At 45.3% G+C, this 18,247-nt stretch overlaps 1 protein-coding gene across 2 annotated transcripts in view; it reads right to left on the bottom strand.

Annotated features, from left to right (window-relative positions):
- Window positions 1-183: 183 nt before the first annotated feature.
- AKR1D1 (aldo-keto reductase family 1 member D1) overlaps window positions 184-18,247 on the bottom strand; it is a 37,320-nt gene continuing 19,256 nt past the window's right edge. Inside the window, exons 2-9 of one of the 2 annotated variants that reach the window (XM_035127526.2) lie at window positions 15,976-16,143; window positions 10,361-10,477; window positions 8,869-8,946; window positions 7,918-8,040; window positions 4,986-5,095; window positions 4,332-4,497; window positions 2,949-3,031; window positions 204-718 (exon numbers count right to left, since the gene is read on the bottom strand). In XM_035127526.2, the coding sequence (XP_034983417.1) occupies window positions 676-718; window positions 2,949-3,031; window positions 4,332-4,497; window positions 4,986-5,095; window positions 7,918-8,040; window positions 8,869-8,946; window positions 10,361-10,477; window positions 15,976-16,143 (888 nt within the window). In that variant the 3' untranslated portion in view covers window positions 204-675. Of the gene's footprint in view, window positions 719-2,948; window positions 3,032-4,331; window positions 4,498-4,985; window positions 5,096-7,917; window positions 8,041-8,868; window positions 8,947-10,360; window positions 10,478-15,975; window positions 16,144-18,247 lie in introns of both variants that reach the window. The other variant, XM_060279923.1, reaches the window with a different exon arrangement.

The following is an 18,247-nucleotide window of genomic DNA, read 5'->3' as shown; positions in this document are numbered from 1 at the left end:
TTTTTGGACTACAACTCCCATCATCCCTAGCTAGCAGGACCAGTGGTCAAGAATGATGGGAATTGTAGTTCAAAAGTGACATGAGGCCCATTGGTCCCCCAGCCCTGCTCTAAAGTATAGCCAAAGGTGGCTTTGGTCCATAAGTCCTTTTATGTTCACATAAGATGGGCACAAGTGCCAAAAAAACATACAATGCAGGAACATTCTGTTCTAGAAGATGATTACATTTTTTAAAAAAGTAAGCTACTCCAAATTTCACATTTAGTTTTGCTTTGAATGGTTGCCACCCTTGTACTATGTTTCCTGACCTTGCATCCAACTGTTCAAGTTCATCAGAGATTTAATCAAAAATGTTCTTTAATGTTTGTTACACAAGACAAAAATTTGAGACAGCAAGTCAAAGAGAGATCCTCCGTCTTATACAAAACAAAAACCACAACACCTTGGCTCTGCTCCATCACAATAATAGTGGCAGTTGAACACTGACTTGAAACTACTCTTCTGAGTGGGCCTGATTGTCCACATTTGTCTTGGACAAATTGTGGAGGGTTGGCAGAGGAGAAATCGCGAGACTTGCAGAAAGATTACAATGGTGCTGTTACTAAATTCAAAGCTAAAAGATAACAAGGAACAAAGATCACTAAAACCAAGCACACGGTAGTGGATGCACCATTTTCAGTATTCATCGTGAAAAGGATACTCTGGATGGTCCTGCCACCTGAAACAAATGGAAGTCACACTTAATAGTGGCAACTAACACCATAAATAACCACAACAGCAACATCCCTCTACCTTGACCTCAGGCATGCTATTGGTTTGGTCTACTGCAGGGGATGCGGGTGGCGCTGTGGGTTAAACCACAGAGCCTAGGGCTTGCTGATCGAAAGGCCAGCGGTTCAAATCCCCGTGACGGGGTGAGCTCCTGTTGCTCGGCCCCTGCTCCTGCCAACCTAGCAGTTCGAAAGCACGTCAAAGTGCAAGTAGATAAATAGGTACCGCTCCAGCGGGAAGGTAAACAGTGTTTCCGTGCACTGCTCTGGTTCGCCAGAAGCGCCTTAGTCATGCTGGCCACATGACCTGGAAGCTGTACGCCGGTTCCCTCGGCCAGTAAAGCGAGATGAGCGCAGCAACCCCAGAGTTGTCCACGACTGGACCTAATGGTCAGGGGTCCCTTTACCTTTATTGCAGGGGTAATCAGCTATGGTCTGTGGTAGAGTATTATGGGAGCTGTAGTCCAAAACATCTGAAGAGATCATATTTTATGTATTTCAAGTGTTATTTCTTCAGGCATTGGAAGTAGGGTTGCCACCTGTCCTTTATAATAAGGGATGGCTCCTTATTTTAAGGGAAAGTGTGGGACTTGTCCCATATTTTGCCTGACCTGTCCCTTATTTTGCCTGACCAAAGGTGGCAACCCTAATTGCAAGCAGCCCGGAATGTTTTCTTTTAACTGGAAGGCAGGTGAGAACATTTTCAAATCCCTAAAGTATGGCAATTTGTTGCCTCCAGAAAGAAGTCCCCACACAGAACTAAATAACACCATTTTGAACAGAAAAGGTGATCTTAATATGTATGCTTTAAAACTTGGCACAAACAGGCCTCCTGCAATATGAAGGATCCATTAGAGTAAGTATTCATATGGAAAAAGATGATTTTACTTAAAGGCCCTCTCAGATTCCAAGATTGTGTCTTGATAAGCACAAGTGTTTGGCTTTTGGGACAGCTTGGGTTATTAAGATTAAACATTTGATTTTCACTAATGACTATATGTGGTACAAAGTGTAGCCAAACCCTGCGTGTCTCCCATAAACTTATCTGGCTCTCATTTCTGTTGCCTCTTTCTCCCTCCTCTACTATGAACTGGCAGGCAGCCCATTCAAACCTGGCTGCACCCTCTAATTAAACTGCTGGGACTCAAACCTGGATGAGTTTGGTTCGGTTATGTAAGGGGACATTAATGTCCTGACTGGCTTCCAGGAGTCTTGGGAGCGATGATGTTAAAGCTGGCATCTACTGGTGCATTTGTTTTGCCAAGGCTGTTTCGCTGCAGACCTCAGTCCTGCAAGTCCTTGGGCAAGAGCTAGCCAAATGTAATACAATACCACGAGCCCCTAAAGCTGCATTGCAAGTGACCGACTTTCCACATTTCCTAGAACACATGGAGGATGTTCTCAAGTTTCAGGATCAACAGAATGGCCATGTTAGGGACCTGCCAGCAAACTGGAGCATAGTTGTGGTCCCAGCTTACTTAAGGCAAGGAAGCACATTGCCTTGTGCAGGAGGACAATGCTTTGACTTAAGAGCTCCCAATCCATGTAATGAAGAAGACAGATCAGCTGCAGCTAGTCTGGACAGACTTAAGAGCGTAAAGGAGCCGAGCTACCAGTACTGTCGGGTGAATGGTTTATGGCAGGGTGGGGAACCTAAGTCCTACCAGATGTTGCTGGACTACAACTCCCATCATCCCCCAATGTGCCATGTTGAATAGGGCTGATGAGAATTGGAGTCCAAGATACCTGGAAGGCAGCAGGTTCTCCATCCCTGGGTTATAGGGAGCACATTCCTGTAAGAATCCAAAGCAATTGGTTGATGTTTCTAGGGCCAGGGACCGTAAACTTTCAGTGACGCCTTATGCAATGCAAAAATTTGGTGCCCCAGTCTCTCGTCCTTCATTCTACAGAATTTTTTGGCACCTCCTGTAGTGTGGCACCCTAAAACTGCCTTTGCAGGGACAGAGAGAGAGGGTGGAAGTCATGGAAGTGTGAGAAGCAGCCTATCAAAGGGAAAATCTTATCCAAAGCCAAAAAGGCCCGCCCTCCTTCCGTAAAGTGGATTTTGGGGTCCTGCACTGAAAAAATCAGGAAAGGCCCCAGCCCACAGTTTAGCTGTCGTTATCATATCAGTACAACTCATGCTTTTACCTGTTGCATATCTAGATTTATACTTACATTAACATCTCCACGTAGCGGATATTTTTGTTCAGAGCTTCAATGTCTTTCATTTCTTTGTCAGTAAGGGAAAAATCAAAGATCTTGGCAAAAGAGAGAGAGAAACAACCCATTATCTTACATTTATGCAACTGATGGCTAAGCCTGTGTCTTAAGTGTGGGCTTGTCCACACTGACCTTTTGTCATGCTCATTCCAGACTTTAGTGCTCCATGTCTGTCAATTTGTGTTTTCTGCAGAGTGATGTTTGCTCTGATTGAGCTTTAGAGAGCAGGTTTTTGTGGAGCAAAACAAAGGGTGCTCAGACCCAGGGCTTTAAATTGAGATCTGTGCCCTTAGCCTCTCCTCTGGCCTAAAAGGCGATGGATGCTGGACAGCAGGCACACCCTCATTCTCGCAGCTCCTGCAAAAGGATCAAATGAGCAGCACATGATAGTAAAGTTTGTGGTGGAATGAGAGCAGCCATAAGGGCCATAGCACAGTGGCAGAACATCTGCTTTGCGTGCAGAAGGTCCCTGGTTCATTCCCCGGCATCTCCAGGTACGGAGAGGCGCTTTCAGTCAATGCAGACAATACTGATTCAGGTGAGCCAATGGTCTGATTACTGAATAAGGCAAATTCCTTAAATAACCAGAATGGAGGGCAAATTTACGCACGGGCACTCGATATTTGATGACTTGCATGAGGACCATCTAGTCCAGTTCACAACTACCATGCAAGGTAGGTTAGACTGCGAGATTGTGACTGACCCAAGATCTGAATCTATAGCAAGCCCACCACTCTGGCGTAGGGAACAGAGTGGTGGGCTTGCTGTAGATTCAGATCCTCAGATCCTTATTATTTTGGAATAAAGGCAGGTACGACTCCACCGAGGGCCACAGCATGTGGAGGAAGGCATTATGGAGTTCCCCAGGACAGAGGGAGAATCACCCAAAGGAGAAAAGCAATCTGTGGTCCCTCCAGTGTTCACTGGTCTTCAAGAAGTGGACTAAGATCCACTGCTGGGTTGCATCCTGGGCCAAGATTAAATGCCAACGGCAATACTATCGTCACGTAAATGTAAGGTTAATTAAAAAAAAAAATCGAAAGTGGGTCCCAAGCACATGGCTGGGCTAAAGGCGGGTCCCTGGTTTGAAAAAGTTGAAGACGGAAGTTGCCAATTTATGTATTGGTTTTGTTTTTGTAACGGTAGAAATTATTTTTAAAAAAATGGGGGAAAATTGAACTGGTTGAAGACTGCAGACATGGAGTGCTATCTCTGCCTTGTTGACAAAGACCCTTTGGGAGGTTGCAATGCTAGTGGGCTTTGCTACCTTCTAGTGAGGTGGGGAGAAAAAACAGCAGGTAGCTTTGCTACCCAGAGCAGGCTTTTTTGAAAGCTTACCTGGAAGTTCTCTCTAATGCGCTCTGCGGTGAAGCTCTTAGGGATGACCACCACCCCTCGCTGGACGTTGAAGCGGAGCGCCACTTGGGCCGCTGTCTTGTTGTATTTTTCTCCAATGGCATTTAACACAGGGTCCTCCAGCAGCGGAGGGGAAGACACATTCACCCTTGTTATAGAAAGGGAAAGGAAATAAGCATAGATTTGCCTTACATTGCAGTCTGGTGGCAGAAGAAGAATTAATGGGGGTGTGAAGGGACTGAAGCCAGACCAAATCAAGTTGTCATCCGGTTTTGAAAACCACCCTGCTGAATGCATCCGTGAGCAATATGGGTGCCATACAGCTGCTTTTTAAAACTGGGTCGCCTTGCCTATGCAGGCAGTGTGAGAGTGAGCATAGCGGTGATCTTGGGACCAGGTGAGGACCATGCTAACAGATTTCAAACCAATTTAGCAACAGATGGAGCAGCAAGAGAACAATGTGGACCCTGCAGCAGAGGAAAGAGGGTGAAGTTGTCTCCAGCAACAACTCCCATCATCCCCGACCACTGACCATGGTGGCCGGGCCTGATGGGAGTTGGAGTCCAACCACATCTGGAAGTCTACAAGTCCCCCACCCCTACTCCTAAATATTCCTAAACACAAGATCTCACTCACCAGCTTTCATCTCTTGATGTTCCTAGAGGACTGTATCCGACAAGGACAATGTCATGCTGTTTGCAAAATTCTAAAAGTTTGGGCTGGGTGAAATATGGGTGGCATTCAATCTGCAGAGACAGAATGCAGAAGGCTGGGTTAATGACAAAATGGCCCATCAAGAGACCTTGTTCACAAAGTCAACTTGTAATTGCCTGTAATTTCCCCCTGGAGAACGATTTTCAGTGGAAAAACTGCTGGAGGGGGAACTGTTAGGTCCTTCTCCCCTCATTTTCAGACAACCATTTCAACATGCTTGGATAACTAAACTCATGACTAGAGCGCACCATGGTGTATGATGAAGCCATCCTGCTATAGCAAGGACGGGGAACCCCTGGCCCTCCAGATGTTGTGGGGCTACAACTCCCATCATCCCCGATCAATGGTCATATTTGCCAGCCAACAAGCATGACAGCTGATCAGGGATGATGTGAGTTGTAGTCCCACAACATCTGGAGGGTCAAAGCTCCCCGATCCCTACCCTATATCTTTGCCACAAATACAGTCCCATTATAAAGCTGTGAAAGGTTTGGGGATAAAATTCTAAGGAAGGAAGAAGAAAACTGCCTTGCCTCAGGATTCTGCAAACTTTTGTTGACCCTGGGAACCATCTCCATGGGCCAATGTTTCATAGATTTAAAAGTATCTATTCCTTGGAGCAGTCCCAATTTACCCCAGGACTGATTTATTGTTTGTGAAGTTTATTGCCAGGCTGGTCCCAGTAAAGCACAGCTTCTAGCCCATGCAAATCCTCCTTTACTCAGACTGGAGCCTCTGGAAGTGGGGATGAGAAAAGGCTTCAATAAGACTAGCTTATTCAACTGTAAGCTTATGTTGGTGGGACACACTGACCTCATCCAGCTGCCAAGAAAACTTTGTTCCAGCCCTCTCTCTCTTTCTCTCAGTGGGTTTTGTCAAAAAAGTGCACAGTGCTCAGAAATCCATTGTCTCCTAAATTATTCTTTTATAATCGGACCCACAATCTGCTAATTTTTTTGATGACACAGCTTTTGTAGCTCCAGAATGTCCCGTGTACAGTTCTTATTCAACAAGAAATGGAGCCAAATGTACAAAGGAGTGGGCTGCAATGATTTACAGTCCTCCATTTTAAGGTGTCTTCTGCTTGGAGGGCTCTCCAATTCAAGTCCAGTTTAAAGAAAAAGATCTCTAAGACGGGAGAACAGGATGGGCCTGGAAGTTGCCCATTTCATAGGGAGCACCTCAAAGGCAAACCAGCTCACCTGGTCACAGTTGGCTGGGTGAGTTTGTGTACACAGTGGTACACATGTGGTTGGGGAAGTCCACCCATGATTGGCCATGACCACTGTTGAGATGTGGCACTTGGTGGATTGACCAACCTTGAGTGCAGCCCTCAGGTTAGCCACCCCTGTCCTAGAGACCGGCTCATAGCCCTGTTGCTGCCTGTAGTCTTCACTCCTGTGCCAGCCAATTCAGGTCTTTTAACTCTCCCCCCCCCATATCTTCTCCCTCCATGCAGTTACCAAGTAGTTGCTCTTCTCACTTCTCCCACATAAAGATATTGTGTTCTTGTGCTTTAAACAGACAGGTTAGGCTAAGCGTGAGATAGGATTGCCTCACTGCAGTTTATGAGTCCATGGAAAATGAACGGAGATTTAAAAATTATGTTATTCTAGCCCAGGCATCCCTAAACTTCGGCCCTCCAGATGTTTTGGACTACAATTCCCATCATCCCTGACCATTGGTCATGTTAGCTAGGGATCATGGGAGCTGTAGGCCAAAACATCTGGAGGGCGGCAGTTGGGGGATGCCTGTTCTAGCCTCTTTCCTTCCTCCGATCTTTTCCAAAGAGCTGGTGGCAATTCACAATATCAGTGATCATGTTATCATCATTATTGTAATAGCATGTCAAATACTTCACTGATGAATATAGGGACAGGTTAGGGAATACCTGGAGGTTGTGTGATATGGATGTGGGATGAAATGAGTGGGGGTGGGGAGAGAAAAATAAGTAAGGGTGTCTGAATGAATGAATGAATGAATGAAGGTCTACTGTGCCACAAGTGGGAATCAAAGGTGGGCTGAAGGCTGCCACACTCAGATCCTGTCTGTGAGCTTCCCATGGGGATCTGATTGTGAGAACAAAATGCTATACTAGGTTGGCTCTCACAGAGTCATATAACTGTAGAACTGGATAAGACATGCGACATATTTAAGTAGAGAAAGATGAGTGGAAGGGAGTGGGAAAAGAAACATGAGTGCATTCGTGAGAGAGGGGAAAGAAGTCTTGGGCAAGATGTATTTTAGGTTTTGGTGTTTTTTTTTTGGTGGGGGGATGTGATTATAGGAAGAAGGAGAGGTGCTGAACGTGATCCCAATGCTCCTCTTGTTGCCTAAAGGGCCCCACAACAATCTGATGCTGGCCTTGCATCTTATGATCTGAAGTGGGGCAGGTTTAAGATCATTATGTCCCATGTCTGAAGTTACTTAGCCACTCGTACACTCAGCCATCTGAAGCCATGAATATGCTCACCACTGGGTAGTTCCCCCAGTGTAAGACCATAAGAGGAGCCTGCTGGATCAGGCTATTGGCCCATCTAGTCCAGCCTCCTGTTCTCACAATGCCCAACTAGATGCCTCTGGGAAACCTGCAAGCAGGACCTGAGCACAAGAGCCCTCTCTCTCCTCTTGTGGTTTGCAGAGGCTGGTATTCAGGAGCATTCCTGCCTCTGACTGTGGAAGCAGAGCACAGCCGTCATGGCGCAGCTGCAAGATCGTAAGAATGGTCCATACAAGATGCTTTGTTACTCTGATACGTCACCCAAGTACCAAATGCATACAAGTGCATGTCAGATGATGTGAAAGCAACAAGATGCAGGCTCATGTCACGGCATCACCTGCACATCGCCATTACCTGGTTGCTGACAGGCTTGTGCTTGAGTCCCGGTTTGTTGAGGATCATCTCCAGCTGCCTACGGTTGAAGTTGGACACCCCAATGGACTTCATTAGCCCTGCGTCTTTACACGCTTCCAAAGCCTGTCGGGATAAAAGCAGGCAAAACAGTGGGAAGGCAGCCGAGTAGAAGATTTATAGCAATTCCCCAAGGAGGGAGGGAAGGAGGGAGGGGACACAGTAGTAACTAAGTGAGGAAAGAGCCAGGATGTAGAGGAGGACAGGAGAAGGCCAAGAAGCTTCTGGAGGGGGCAGACTTTGCTGAAGAAATGGCCTTTGATCAAGAACTTAAATAAGGAAAGACAAGGAAGTGATTTTTCTCCGCAGCAGAAGGGGGAAAGGGGGAAAGGAAGAAGGAAAAAACTGATAGGCAGAACAGTGAGATAAGAGTGTTGATGGGAAGGTCAGATGAAAGGGGGGAAATAAGGCCCTAAATCTGGGGGGGTCTACATGGAGCCACAATTCTCCAAAGCAAAGCTAGCTTGGGAACCATAGGTGCCAAGTTCCGGATTGAAAAATCTGGGATCAGCAGCGCCGTGGTGCCGAAAGTCGCTTCTACGCACTTCTGGACACCAGAAGAACATGGCTGCCAGCAGGAACTCCGTAATCCGGGGGAATATGGGGTATTTTGCCATTCGGGAAACCTGCGGGAAACGGTAAAAAAATACAGGGGTTTCCCGGGGAAAACGGGGTACTTGGCAGCTATGTTGGGAACACTGTGAGGAAGTAGAGCAGGGTCAAAATCCAGACCTACTTGACATTGCTCAGCAGCCTCAGGCCAGAAAAGTGAAAATAAAGGTAACCAGGGATGCTGGCCAGGATCTCAGACAGAGGAAGGGGCATGAAGTTTGCCCACACCTGCCTTAGGAGATGCAAAGATGAAGGTCCCACAGAAGCTTCAGATCTACTCACCTCCCAAGTGGCACATAGGTCTGTCTCATGGTACATCCATTTCCCATTTTCATCCTTTGGGTAGATGCGCTCTCCAGGCTGAGGGGAAAAACACACACACAAAGATGTTTGTGGAAGAGAAAATCCACAATGCAGAAGTATTCTGTTTTTTACTTTCCAGGGGAGCGTCAGTGGGTACCTTGGGACTTCTTGGAAAGGCAGAAAAGTATGTGTAGAAGCAGGTGGTAAGTGACTACATTGGAAAGAAAGCACATATAAGAAGAAATGTGTGATTAGGTTAACAGAAAATGGATATGGAGGTTGGACTTTGTCACCTGGAGCTGAAATGTACCTCCATTGCTTGAACACCTGTACCAAATTTCATTCTGAAATCCCAGTGGTCTACAGCAGGCTTCCTCAAACTCTGCCCTCCAGATGAGACTACAATTCCCATCATCCCTGACCAGTGGTCCTGCTAGCTAGGGATCATGGGAGTTGTAGGCCAAAAACATCTGGAGGACCGAGTTTGAGGAAGCCTGGTCTACAGAGATCTAATATTACAAAACTTTTGGAAGTTTGCTTCCTTGATTCCCAAGAAGGGGCTTGGGCTTCAAGTGATGCCTGAATTATTTTAACAAGTTACACTCTGCCTTTTGATCAAAATTATATCCAAAGCAATTTGCAATACAATACATTAAAACAACACACACACAAAATAACAACAACAACAGCAACATCTTTTTTCTGGCCAGCAGCTGATGCCTGCATGCCTTTCCCTCTATGCTCATTCACACATTACTCTGAACCCATGTACAAGCATGCTGGTTTCTCCATTGTCCCACCTACACACATACACCTGGCTATGTGTCACCATAGGTGCTGTTTACTACATAGCAGCCAGGGAGGTGATTTTCAGCAGGAAACATACACAGTACACACACGTTGATCTGCACTGGGTGTATCGCACCGAACTGGGATTTTTCCATGAAAAGAAGAGTGACTTCAGTAATGTGTAGCTTGGCCCTTAGAAATGACTGTTGGAATGTTGTGGAATTTGCGGGAGGAGGGGAAAAGAACTAAAATAAATTCCATGGAGTTGTCAAGATCTGAGGGTACAAACATGAAAGAATCATTTGCCTAAAGGAATTCCTGTTTGCCTCCCCTCATACCCTGCTTTTATGTTTGCAAGGAAAGCATATTCCACACAGAAGCTGTATGTCTCCAGTCCTTGTTTGCCAACACTACAGACAGAATGTTGAACAAGCAAGTCATTAAACCAAAGGTCTCGCTTTGCTTGGCCAGTTAAAAAATTCATGGCAAATTAATGTTTTTATAAATTAGTGTGTGCAACTTATATGCAAATCTGCCTCCGTGTGTGAGAGGGGGGAGAGGGGGGAGATGCATTTTGGGTGATGAGTCAGTGGACTCTCTACCTGTAAATGTGAAGTTTATTCCAGGTATTCTTCAGACTGGAACACACTAGGAGGAGCTCTAACACAACATTTCTCTTTACCTTAAAAGCCATCGGCAGCTCAATAATGTAGAGATCAACGTAGTCAAGCTGCAAGATCTTCAATGTCTTCTCCAGAGTTGGACGCACCAGCTCTGGTGGGTGGCATGTGTTCCACAGCTTGGGGGAGAAGAGGAAGAAAACATAAATAAATGCGATAGAACCTTCACCGCAAGCTAAATGCTGAAACAAAGAAAATATGGCATTTCAAGAGCATGTTGACAAAAGTTAACCACAGGCAGCTACACTTGGAGAACCATTATAAATAGCAAGGTTACAACAAAAACTGTTCTTTCAGAGGGTATGGAATTCTCCATGAACAATAATTGCAACAGTGCTTGATGCCAGGTGATCCATTTTTCCTTTGTTTGAGCTCAGGATCCCTCCCAAAAGATGGCTTATTGTCAACTATCCATGGTGACTTCCTGCTCTTGGCAATGATTGGCTGCACTTGGGAGTTCCCAACTTGTAAGCAGGCATTGGAAAACTCGGCCCGCCAGATGTTTTGGGACTACAACTCCCATCATCCCTAGCTAACAGAACTAGTGGTCAGGGATGATGGGAATTGTAGTCTCAAAACATCTGGAGGGCAGAGTTTGCCTATGCCCACTTTTAAGTATCCTGATTGTTCCTCTGAACCCATGACTTCATTTGTGTCATACCTGATCTCATATATGAAGGGACAGCTGTGGGGATAATTGCCTCACAGCCAAAACTAGACCTGCTGGGCCAACATAAACCCCAACACTGATGTAGCTAACAAAAGGAATTTTAGGTCACGAAACTGTTTGCCTTAATAAATTGTTAGACTTTATGGTACCACAGAACTCTTTGTTCTTCTTTCATGGCAGTCCAGAAGTAGCTACTTTAACAGAAGTAAACTGTAATGCTGCAATCCTACACCCAGTTACCTGTGAGTAAATCCCATCTAACTAAATGAGGTTTACTTCTGAGGAGTTATGTATATAGTTCTGCTGCAGGAATAGAACCCAGTTCTTGGCTTCACACACACACACACACACTTTCTAGGAAAGGCTATGAACACTGGGTTACTCTTTGCAATGTAAATATTAGCTTCTTGTTTCGTAATGGGTCTTCTCTCTTCCCAACTCTTTTTTTACTATTTGTGTTCAAGAGGATCTTTTCAGTGCACCTAACAGTCATGTGTCAATAAGGGAGAGCACCAGGTAGCTGCCAAATTATTCTTTTGTCCCAGGACATCACTTTCTCTGCAAACATTGCTTTCAATTTACCATAATGAAATAGAAGAACTATTGGGGTGGGGGTGGGGGGAGCAGCCAAACAACCAAAATTCCTGGCAGTGTAGGGAAATCAGGGGTAAGGTGGGGGTTGGACCTTCAAGTTCTTTGCATGCAAAAAATAAAATAATGCTTTGCTTTGAGAACTGTGCCAGAGTACAGATGCTGCTGCTTTCAGTCACCAAATACTTTATGATTGTGCACAATTATCCTGGCACTTGCGAGTTGGGAATAATTTCTGATGAGTCAGTTGCCTAACTTCAGCTCAGCCTTCTTCAAGCTGGCACACTGCAGATGTTGTTGGACTACAACTCCCTTCATCCTCAAGCACTAGCCCTATTGAGTGAGGGTGATGGGAGCTGGAGTCCAAACCTTCTGGAGGGCAAGGCCTTGTTGAAAGCTGCTTTGCAACTTGTACAGATTTCAGAGATCTAGCTGTTTTGAGTAAAGATAGTTAGAACTGGGTTATTAAAGTGTCCTTTGTACTGCTTATCTTCAAAACACACTTGTCACTTGTACAGTGGAACCTTGACTCAGTTGATGAACAAATCGGCTCCCAAACGCCGAAAACCTGGAAGTAAGTGTTCCGGTTTTCGAACATTTTCCGGAAGCTGAACGTCCAATGTGGCTGTTGGCTATTGTTTCCAGGGTGCCTGCGCCAATCAGAAGCCGTGCCTTGGTTTTCTAATGTTTCGGGAGTCAAACGGATTAAGTTCGAGAACCAAGGTTCTACTGTATTAGACCAATAATCAGCAACTTAATATATCCATTTCCATATCCAAACAATGCATTTAAAGCACTCTTATGGCACTTTCTGACTTAACATAGTTTGTTAAGAGCCCTGACATCACAAAGCTAAACTTTCCAGCACCTTTAACAAAGTTCACTTCCCAGGATTCTCCATGAATGTTGAGATGATATAAGGGTTTTGTCCAGCACTCTAACCACTACATCCACACGGCCATATAAAAATGTAGCTACATTGTGACTTGGACAGTTGTTGACCATTTTTTCATGTTAGGAATTCTATAGCTCTCTCTTTCTCATTAAGCACCTACCAGCCACTCAGGGTTTGTGAAATAACACTTAACCTTTTATCTGTTGCTTTGAGACCAACTTCTCCATCATTCAAGAGGTTTACTTGACTGGAGATTAATGCTTAAAAATTGCTGTCTAGATTTCAGCGGCCTCCTCTTCCTTTTCAAAAATACAAAAATCAAGACTTAGACACAAGAAATTAGCCATTTCCTGCAGTCTGGCACAGATCAATTAGCAGCTTCAGAGACGGAGCCACAGCCTAAGGGATTCTGGCTTTCATTTTCAGCCCTTCCCTCCCTGAAAGCCAGTAATGTGGCAGCCTCAAGGTTAATTGGAACCACATTTATAACCACCATTTTTCCCTTTCAGAAGTCCTTGGGATTCTTAGGGAGTCTCCCACTTTTCCTACTCTGCAGCTCGCCTCCCAAGCTGCATAGTCATGGCTCTGAATTTAAAAAATAAAAAGTCGCATGAAACAGGAACAGCTGGAATATTCCCTTTAGGTTAGGAAACAGGAGTAGAGATAATAGAGGCAAGGCTTTAGCAATGCTCTTAACCAGTGGTTTTCAACCAGTGTGCTGTGGCAGCCTGGGGTACCACAGGCAACCCTGGCCTCTGTCCCTCTTTATCCCTCTGGTTTCTTCTTGGGTCTCTGCCTCCCAAAGGCTTGCACAGATGTTTATTGCCGTACCCCTGGCTATAAGCTCCACAGGCGAATGGTGCCTCTGGAAGGCACCTCACTTTGGGTGGGGGGGGGGTTAGTTCAGAGACTGGGGGTGGCAGCAGTAGCTGCCTAAAGGTAAAGGGACCCCTGACCATTCGGTCCAGTCGTGACCGACTCTGGGGTTGCGGCGCTAATCGCACGTTATTGGCCGAGGTAGCCGGCATACAGCTTCCAGGTCATGTGGCCAGCATGACAAAGCCGCTTCTGGTGAACCAGAGCAGTGCACAGAAACGCTGTTTACCTTCCCGCTTGGAGCGGTACCTATTTATCTACTTGCACTTTGACGTGCTTTCGAACTGCTAGGTGGGCAGGAGCTGGGACCAAGCAATGGGAGCTCACCCCGTTGCAGGGATTCGAACCGCCAACCTTCTGATCAGCAAGCCCTAGGCTCTGTGGTTTAACCCACAGTGCCACCTGCGTCCCTGGAGAGGGAAGAGGAGGCTGAGGGAACACTCAGGGTGAGGGGCTGCCAGCTCTGCAGGCAAAGGGTGACGTAACTGGGCTCCTGAGCCCCACAGGGGTGCCGCAGAAAGAATGTAGTTGGTAGTTGGTCAAGGGAACTGTGGACTCAAAAAGGTTGAAAACCTCTGCTCTTCACTATTCAACCACACAGGGTCTTTTTGCTAGAGGACCTTGTGGAGTTGGCCTTAAATAAGAAGTTGGAAATGTTAGGCTTCGGGTCCAAATGTAGCCCTCCATGCCTCTCTCTCTGGGCCTGTTCCCATGCCATTCTCCTCACTGCCCCTGTTTCATGCCTGAGTGCATTTGCCTGGCTGGAATATGTCATTGAACTGTGATCATGCCTCTTCCTTACCTAGATGCTTACATTTTTTGTATTTTTTTACATGGTAATTTTATGTTGTGAACCACTCTGAAATCTATGGATGAAGGGCAGTATACAAATTTATTTTTTAAAAAAAAATAGATGGAGGATGAAAGTGTGTGCATATGTTGAAACCTCTAAGTCAGGCACCCCCAAACTTCGGCCCTCCAGATGTTTTTGGCTACAGTTCCCATCTTCCCTGACCACTGGTCCTCTTAGCTAGGGATCATGGGAGTTGTAGGCCAAAACATCTGGAGGGCCACAGTTTGGGGATGCCTGCTAAGTTATGTGTGTACAAAACTATAAATGGTATAGTCTCAACATTCCCCCACGGTGAGCAGGTCTCGCAGGTGAGCATGCTACACTTTGTCTTTAAAAGCTTGGCAGATGGGGTGTGTAAAGTTATTGGGACATCGCTGTTGCTTCTGTCGAGTTCTGAACCTCTTGCCCTGCTCTTGAATTCTTGAATCATGACTTCTGAGCCTTTTGTCTGCTCCTGAATCTGTATCATTATTTGCCCTCAGAAATATCTCTATCTTACATACAAGTAAAAGCCTCTGCTTGCATGTTTTGGGGGCAGGAGCTAGGACATCCCAATGGCTTAACAGGTATCCATGCCATTTCTGACTGTGGAGATAGAATAGCCTTATCCTCCATGAATTTGTCTAATCTCATCATGTGTACATGTAATTTGAACCATAACATTATTTGCTGAAATGCTTCTTCTAAGATGTGCTGAGGCAAAGTTTCTTGGGAAATACTCTGTTTAAATTAACCATCTCTTCTAAACAAGAACTTAGTTATTTTTATTAGAAAATGTGTACTCATCTGTGACCTACAGAACAGCTCTGTGTGCTTTAACAGCAAGGAAATTCTGTGTAGGGGAAAAAGAGGAAAGAATCAGTGTAGTGAAACCAGGAGATTCTTTAAAATCCTAAGTGGGTCTATTATCTTTGATTGCACTGGGATTTCTTTTATCTTTGAATTACGTATATTCTTTTATATTATTGTAATTTTCAATATGGAAATTTTACAAGGAAACTTGTCAAGACATTTAGTTGCTGAAGAGCAGAATCAGAAGAAAGGCTTCTCCTATTATTACAATATCTTTTTTGAGGGGTAAAGACAGTAAATTTATATATATATATCTTTTTAAAGCTACATATGAAGCGTTTGTGAGAAATGACCCTTGGCACCAGCTCATCAGCCGAGCAAATAATTAACGATGGCACAGAGAGCAAGAAAAGGCTTATCTCTCGTTTTGTTGGGAGATTGGGACTGTCCGTGGCACTGTGAGAAGCCGGGATGGCTAAAAAAAATTCAGGACTGTCCTAGGAATTTCAGGATGGCTGGAGAGGGTGGCTTGGAGCTCCTTTACATGCTGCTTGCACTGCACATAATTTCCCTTTGATTCCTTACCTGCCAAAACCTCCCACATTTCACCTTTGACGTGAAGAAAACAAAATGTAGATTAAGAAGAAGAATTTGGATTTGATATCCCGCTTTATCACTACCCGAAGGAGTCTCAAAGCGGCTAACATTCTCCTTTCCCCTTCTCCCCCACAACAGACACCCTGTGAGGTGAGTGGGGCTGAGAGACTTCAGAGAAGTATGACTAGCCCAAGGTCACCCAGCAGATGCATGTGGAGGAGCGGAGACGTGAACCCGGTTCCCCAGATTACAAGTCCACCGCTCCTAACCACTACACCACATTAAGGCCAATGGCATGCGTTCCTGACATTCCCCACCCTCAAAAATAATTAGGATTTCTCACCTTGCCACAATAAAATATGTCTTCACGCTTGACCTTTCCTTCAGAGATCTTCTCCCGGATGGCCTGTCCCACTTCATGTTCGTTGTAATACACAAAAGCACCATCGATGTGGCGGTAACCTGCATCAATGGCGGTTTTCACAGATTCGGCACAAACGCCTTTGGGGGTCTGCCAATCAGGAGAGAGGTGGGGGGGAGCTTTATTTTTGTATTTATACCTCCTTTCAACCGCCATAGCTGCCCACCCCCTGCAAAAGAATGGATAAAGCCACAAAAGAAACAAGTCACAGAAAAAAATGCTATCTAGCAAAACATGAAATGTGGGTTTGGCTGCATTGTAAATATCCCACAATTGGCAGTACAGTGGTACCTTGGAAGCTGAACGGAATCTGTTCCGAAAGTCCGTCCGACTTCCAAAACATTCGGAAAGCAAGGCACGGCTTCTGATTGGCTACATGAAGCTCCTGCAGCCAATTGGAAGCCACGGAAGCCATGCCGGATGTTTGGGTTCCAAAAGAATGTTCACAAACCGGAACACTCGCTTCCGGGTTTGCGGAGTTCGGGAGTCAAAACGTCCGAGTGACAAAGTGTTTGGCTTCCAAGGTACGACTGTAGTTAGGGCTGGGTTTGTTTGTTTGTTTGTTTAGTTTATTTGATTGTCCTGTGAAAGAAAAAATCCAAATTAAAGAGGGTGGGGGAATATGTATTGGCATTTTGATGCCAACGATCCACCATTCACCTTAAAAATGTTTCAGTCACAGGTAGGTAACCGTGTTGGTCTGCCAACATACCAATGACAAACTTAGTTGGTCTCTAAGGTGCTACTGGAAGGAATGTTTCAATCTGCAGACACCATCTCATTTTCCCTTAACATTCTAGCCTGATTAACAGCTCTGGGGAAACTCAAAGGCTTGGTCACTGTTTTGTGACATTTTCACTGGAATCCTCCACACCACAATCAGCAGGAACCACTACAGTGGTACCTCGCAAGACGAAATGAATTCGTTCCACGAGTCATTTCGTGTTGTGATAATTTCGTCTTGCGAAGTGCTGTTTCCCATAGGAATGCATTGAAATTTAATTAATGCGTTCCTATGGGGGGGGGAGTTTGGAAAACTCAGCAATGACCAGAGGATTGGAGAAGATCAGTCTACATCCCAATTCCAAAGAAGGGCAGTGCCAAAGAATGCTCCAACTACCGCACAATTGCGCTCATTTCACACGCTAGCAAGGTTATGCTTAAAATTCTACAAGGCAGGCTTAGGCAGTATGTGGACCGAGAACTCCCAGAAGTGCAAGCTGGATTTCGAAAGGGCAGAGGAACCAGAGACCAAATAGCAAACATGCGCTGGATTATGGAGAAAGCTAGAGAGTTCCAGAAAAATGTCTACTTCTGCTTCATTGACTATGCAAAAGCCTTTGACTGTGTCGACCACAGCAAACTATGGCAAGTTCTTAAAGAAATGGGAGTGCCTGATCACCTCATCTGCCTCCTGAGAAATCTCTATGTGGGACAAGAAGCTACAGTTAGAACTGGATATGGAACAACTGATTGGTTCAAAATTGGGAAAGGAGTACGACAAGGTTGTATATTGTCTCCCTGCTTATTTAACTTATATGCAGAATTCATCATGTGAAAGGCTGGACTAGATGAATCCCAAGCCGGAATTAAGATTGCCGGAAGAAATATCAACAACCTCAGATATGCAGATGACACAACCTTGATGGCAGAAAGCGAGGAGGAATTAAAGAACCTTTTAATGAGGGTGAAAGAGGAGAGCGCAAAATATGGTCTGAAGCTCAACATCAAAAAAAACAAGATCATGGCCACTGGTCCCATCACCTCCTGGCAAATGGAAGGGGAAGAAATGGAGGCAGTGAGAGATTTTACTTTCTTGGGCTCCTTGATCACTGCAGATGGTGACAGCACTCACGAAATTAAAAGACGCCTGCTTCTTGGGAGAAAAGCAATGACAAACCTAGACAGCATCTTAAAAAGCAGAGACATCACCTTGCTGACAAAGGTCCGTATAGTTAAAGCTATGGTTTTCCCAGTAGTGATGTATGGAAGTGAGAGCTGGACCATAAAGAAGGCTGATCGCCGAAGAATTGATGCTTTTGAATTATGGTGCTGGAGGAGACTCTTGAGAGTCCCATGGACTGCAAGAAGATCAAACCTATCCATTCTTAAGGAAATCAGCCCTGAGTGCTCCCTGGAAGGACAGATCGTGAAGCTGAGGCTCCAATACTTTGGCCACCCCATGAGAAGAGAA

The sequence above is a fragment of the Zootoca vivipara genome, chromosome 10 (genome assembly GCF_963506605.1).
Source record: "Zootoca vivipara chromosome 10, rZooViv1.1, whole genome shotgun sequence".
NCBI classification, from domain to species: domain Eukaryota; kingdom Metazoa; phylum Chordata; class Lepidosauria; order Squamata; family Lacertidae; genus Zootoca; species Zootoca vivipara.
This window is presented reverse-complemented; position numbering and strand designations above follow the sequence as displayed.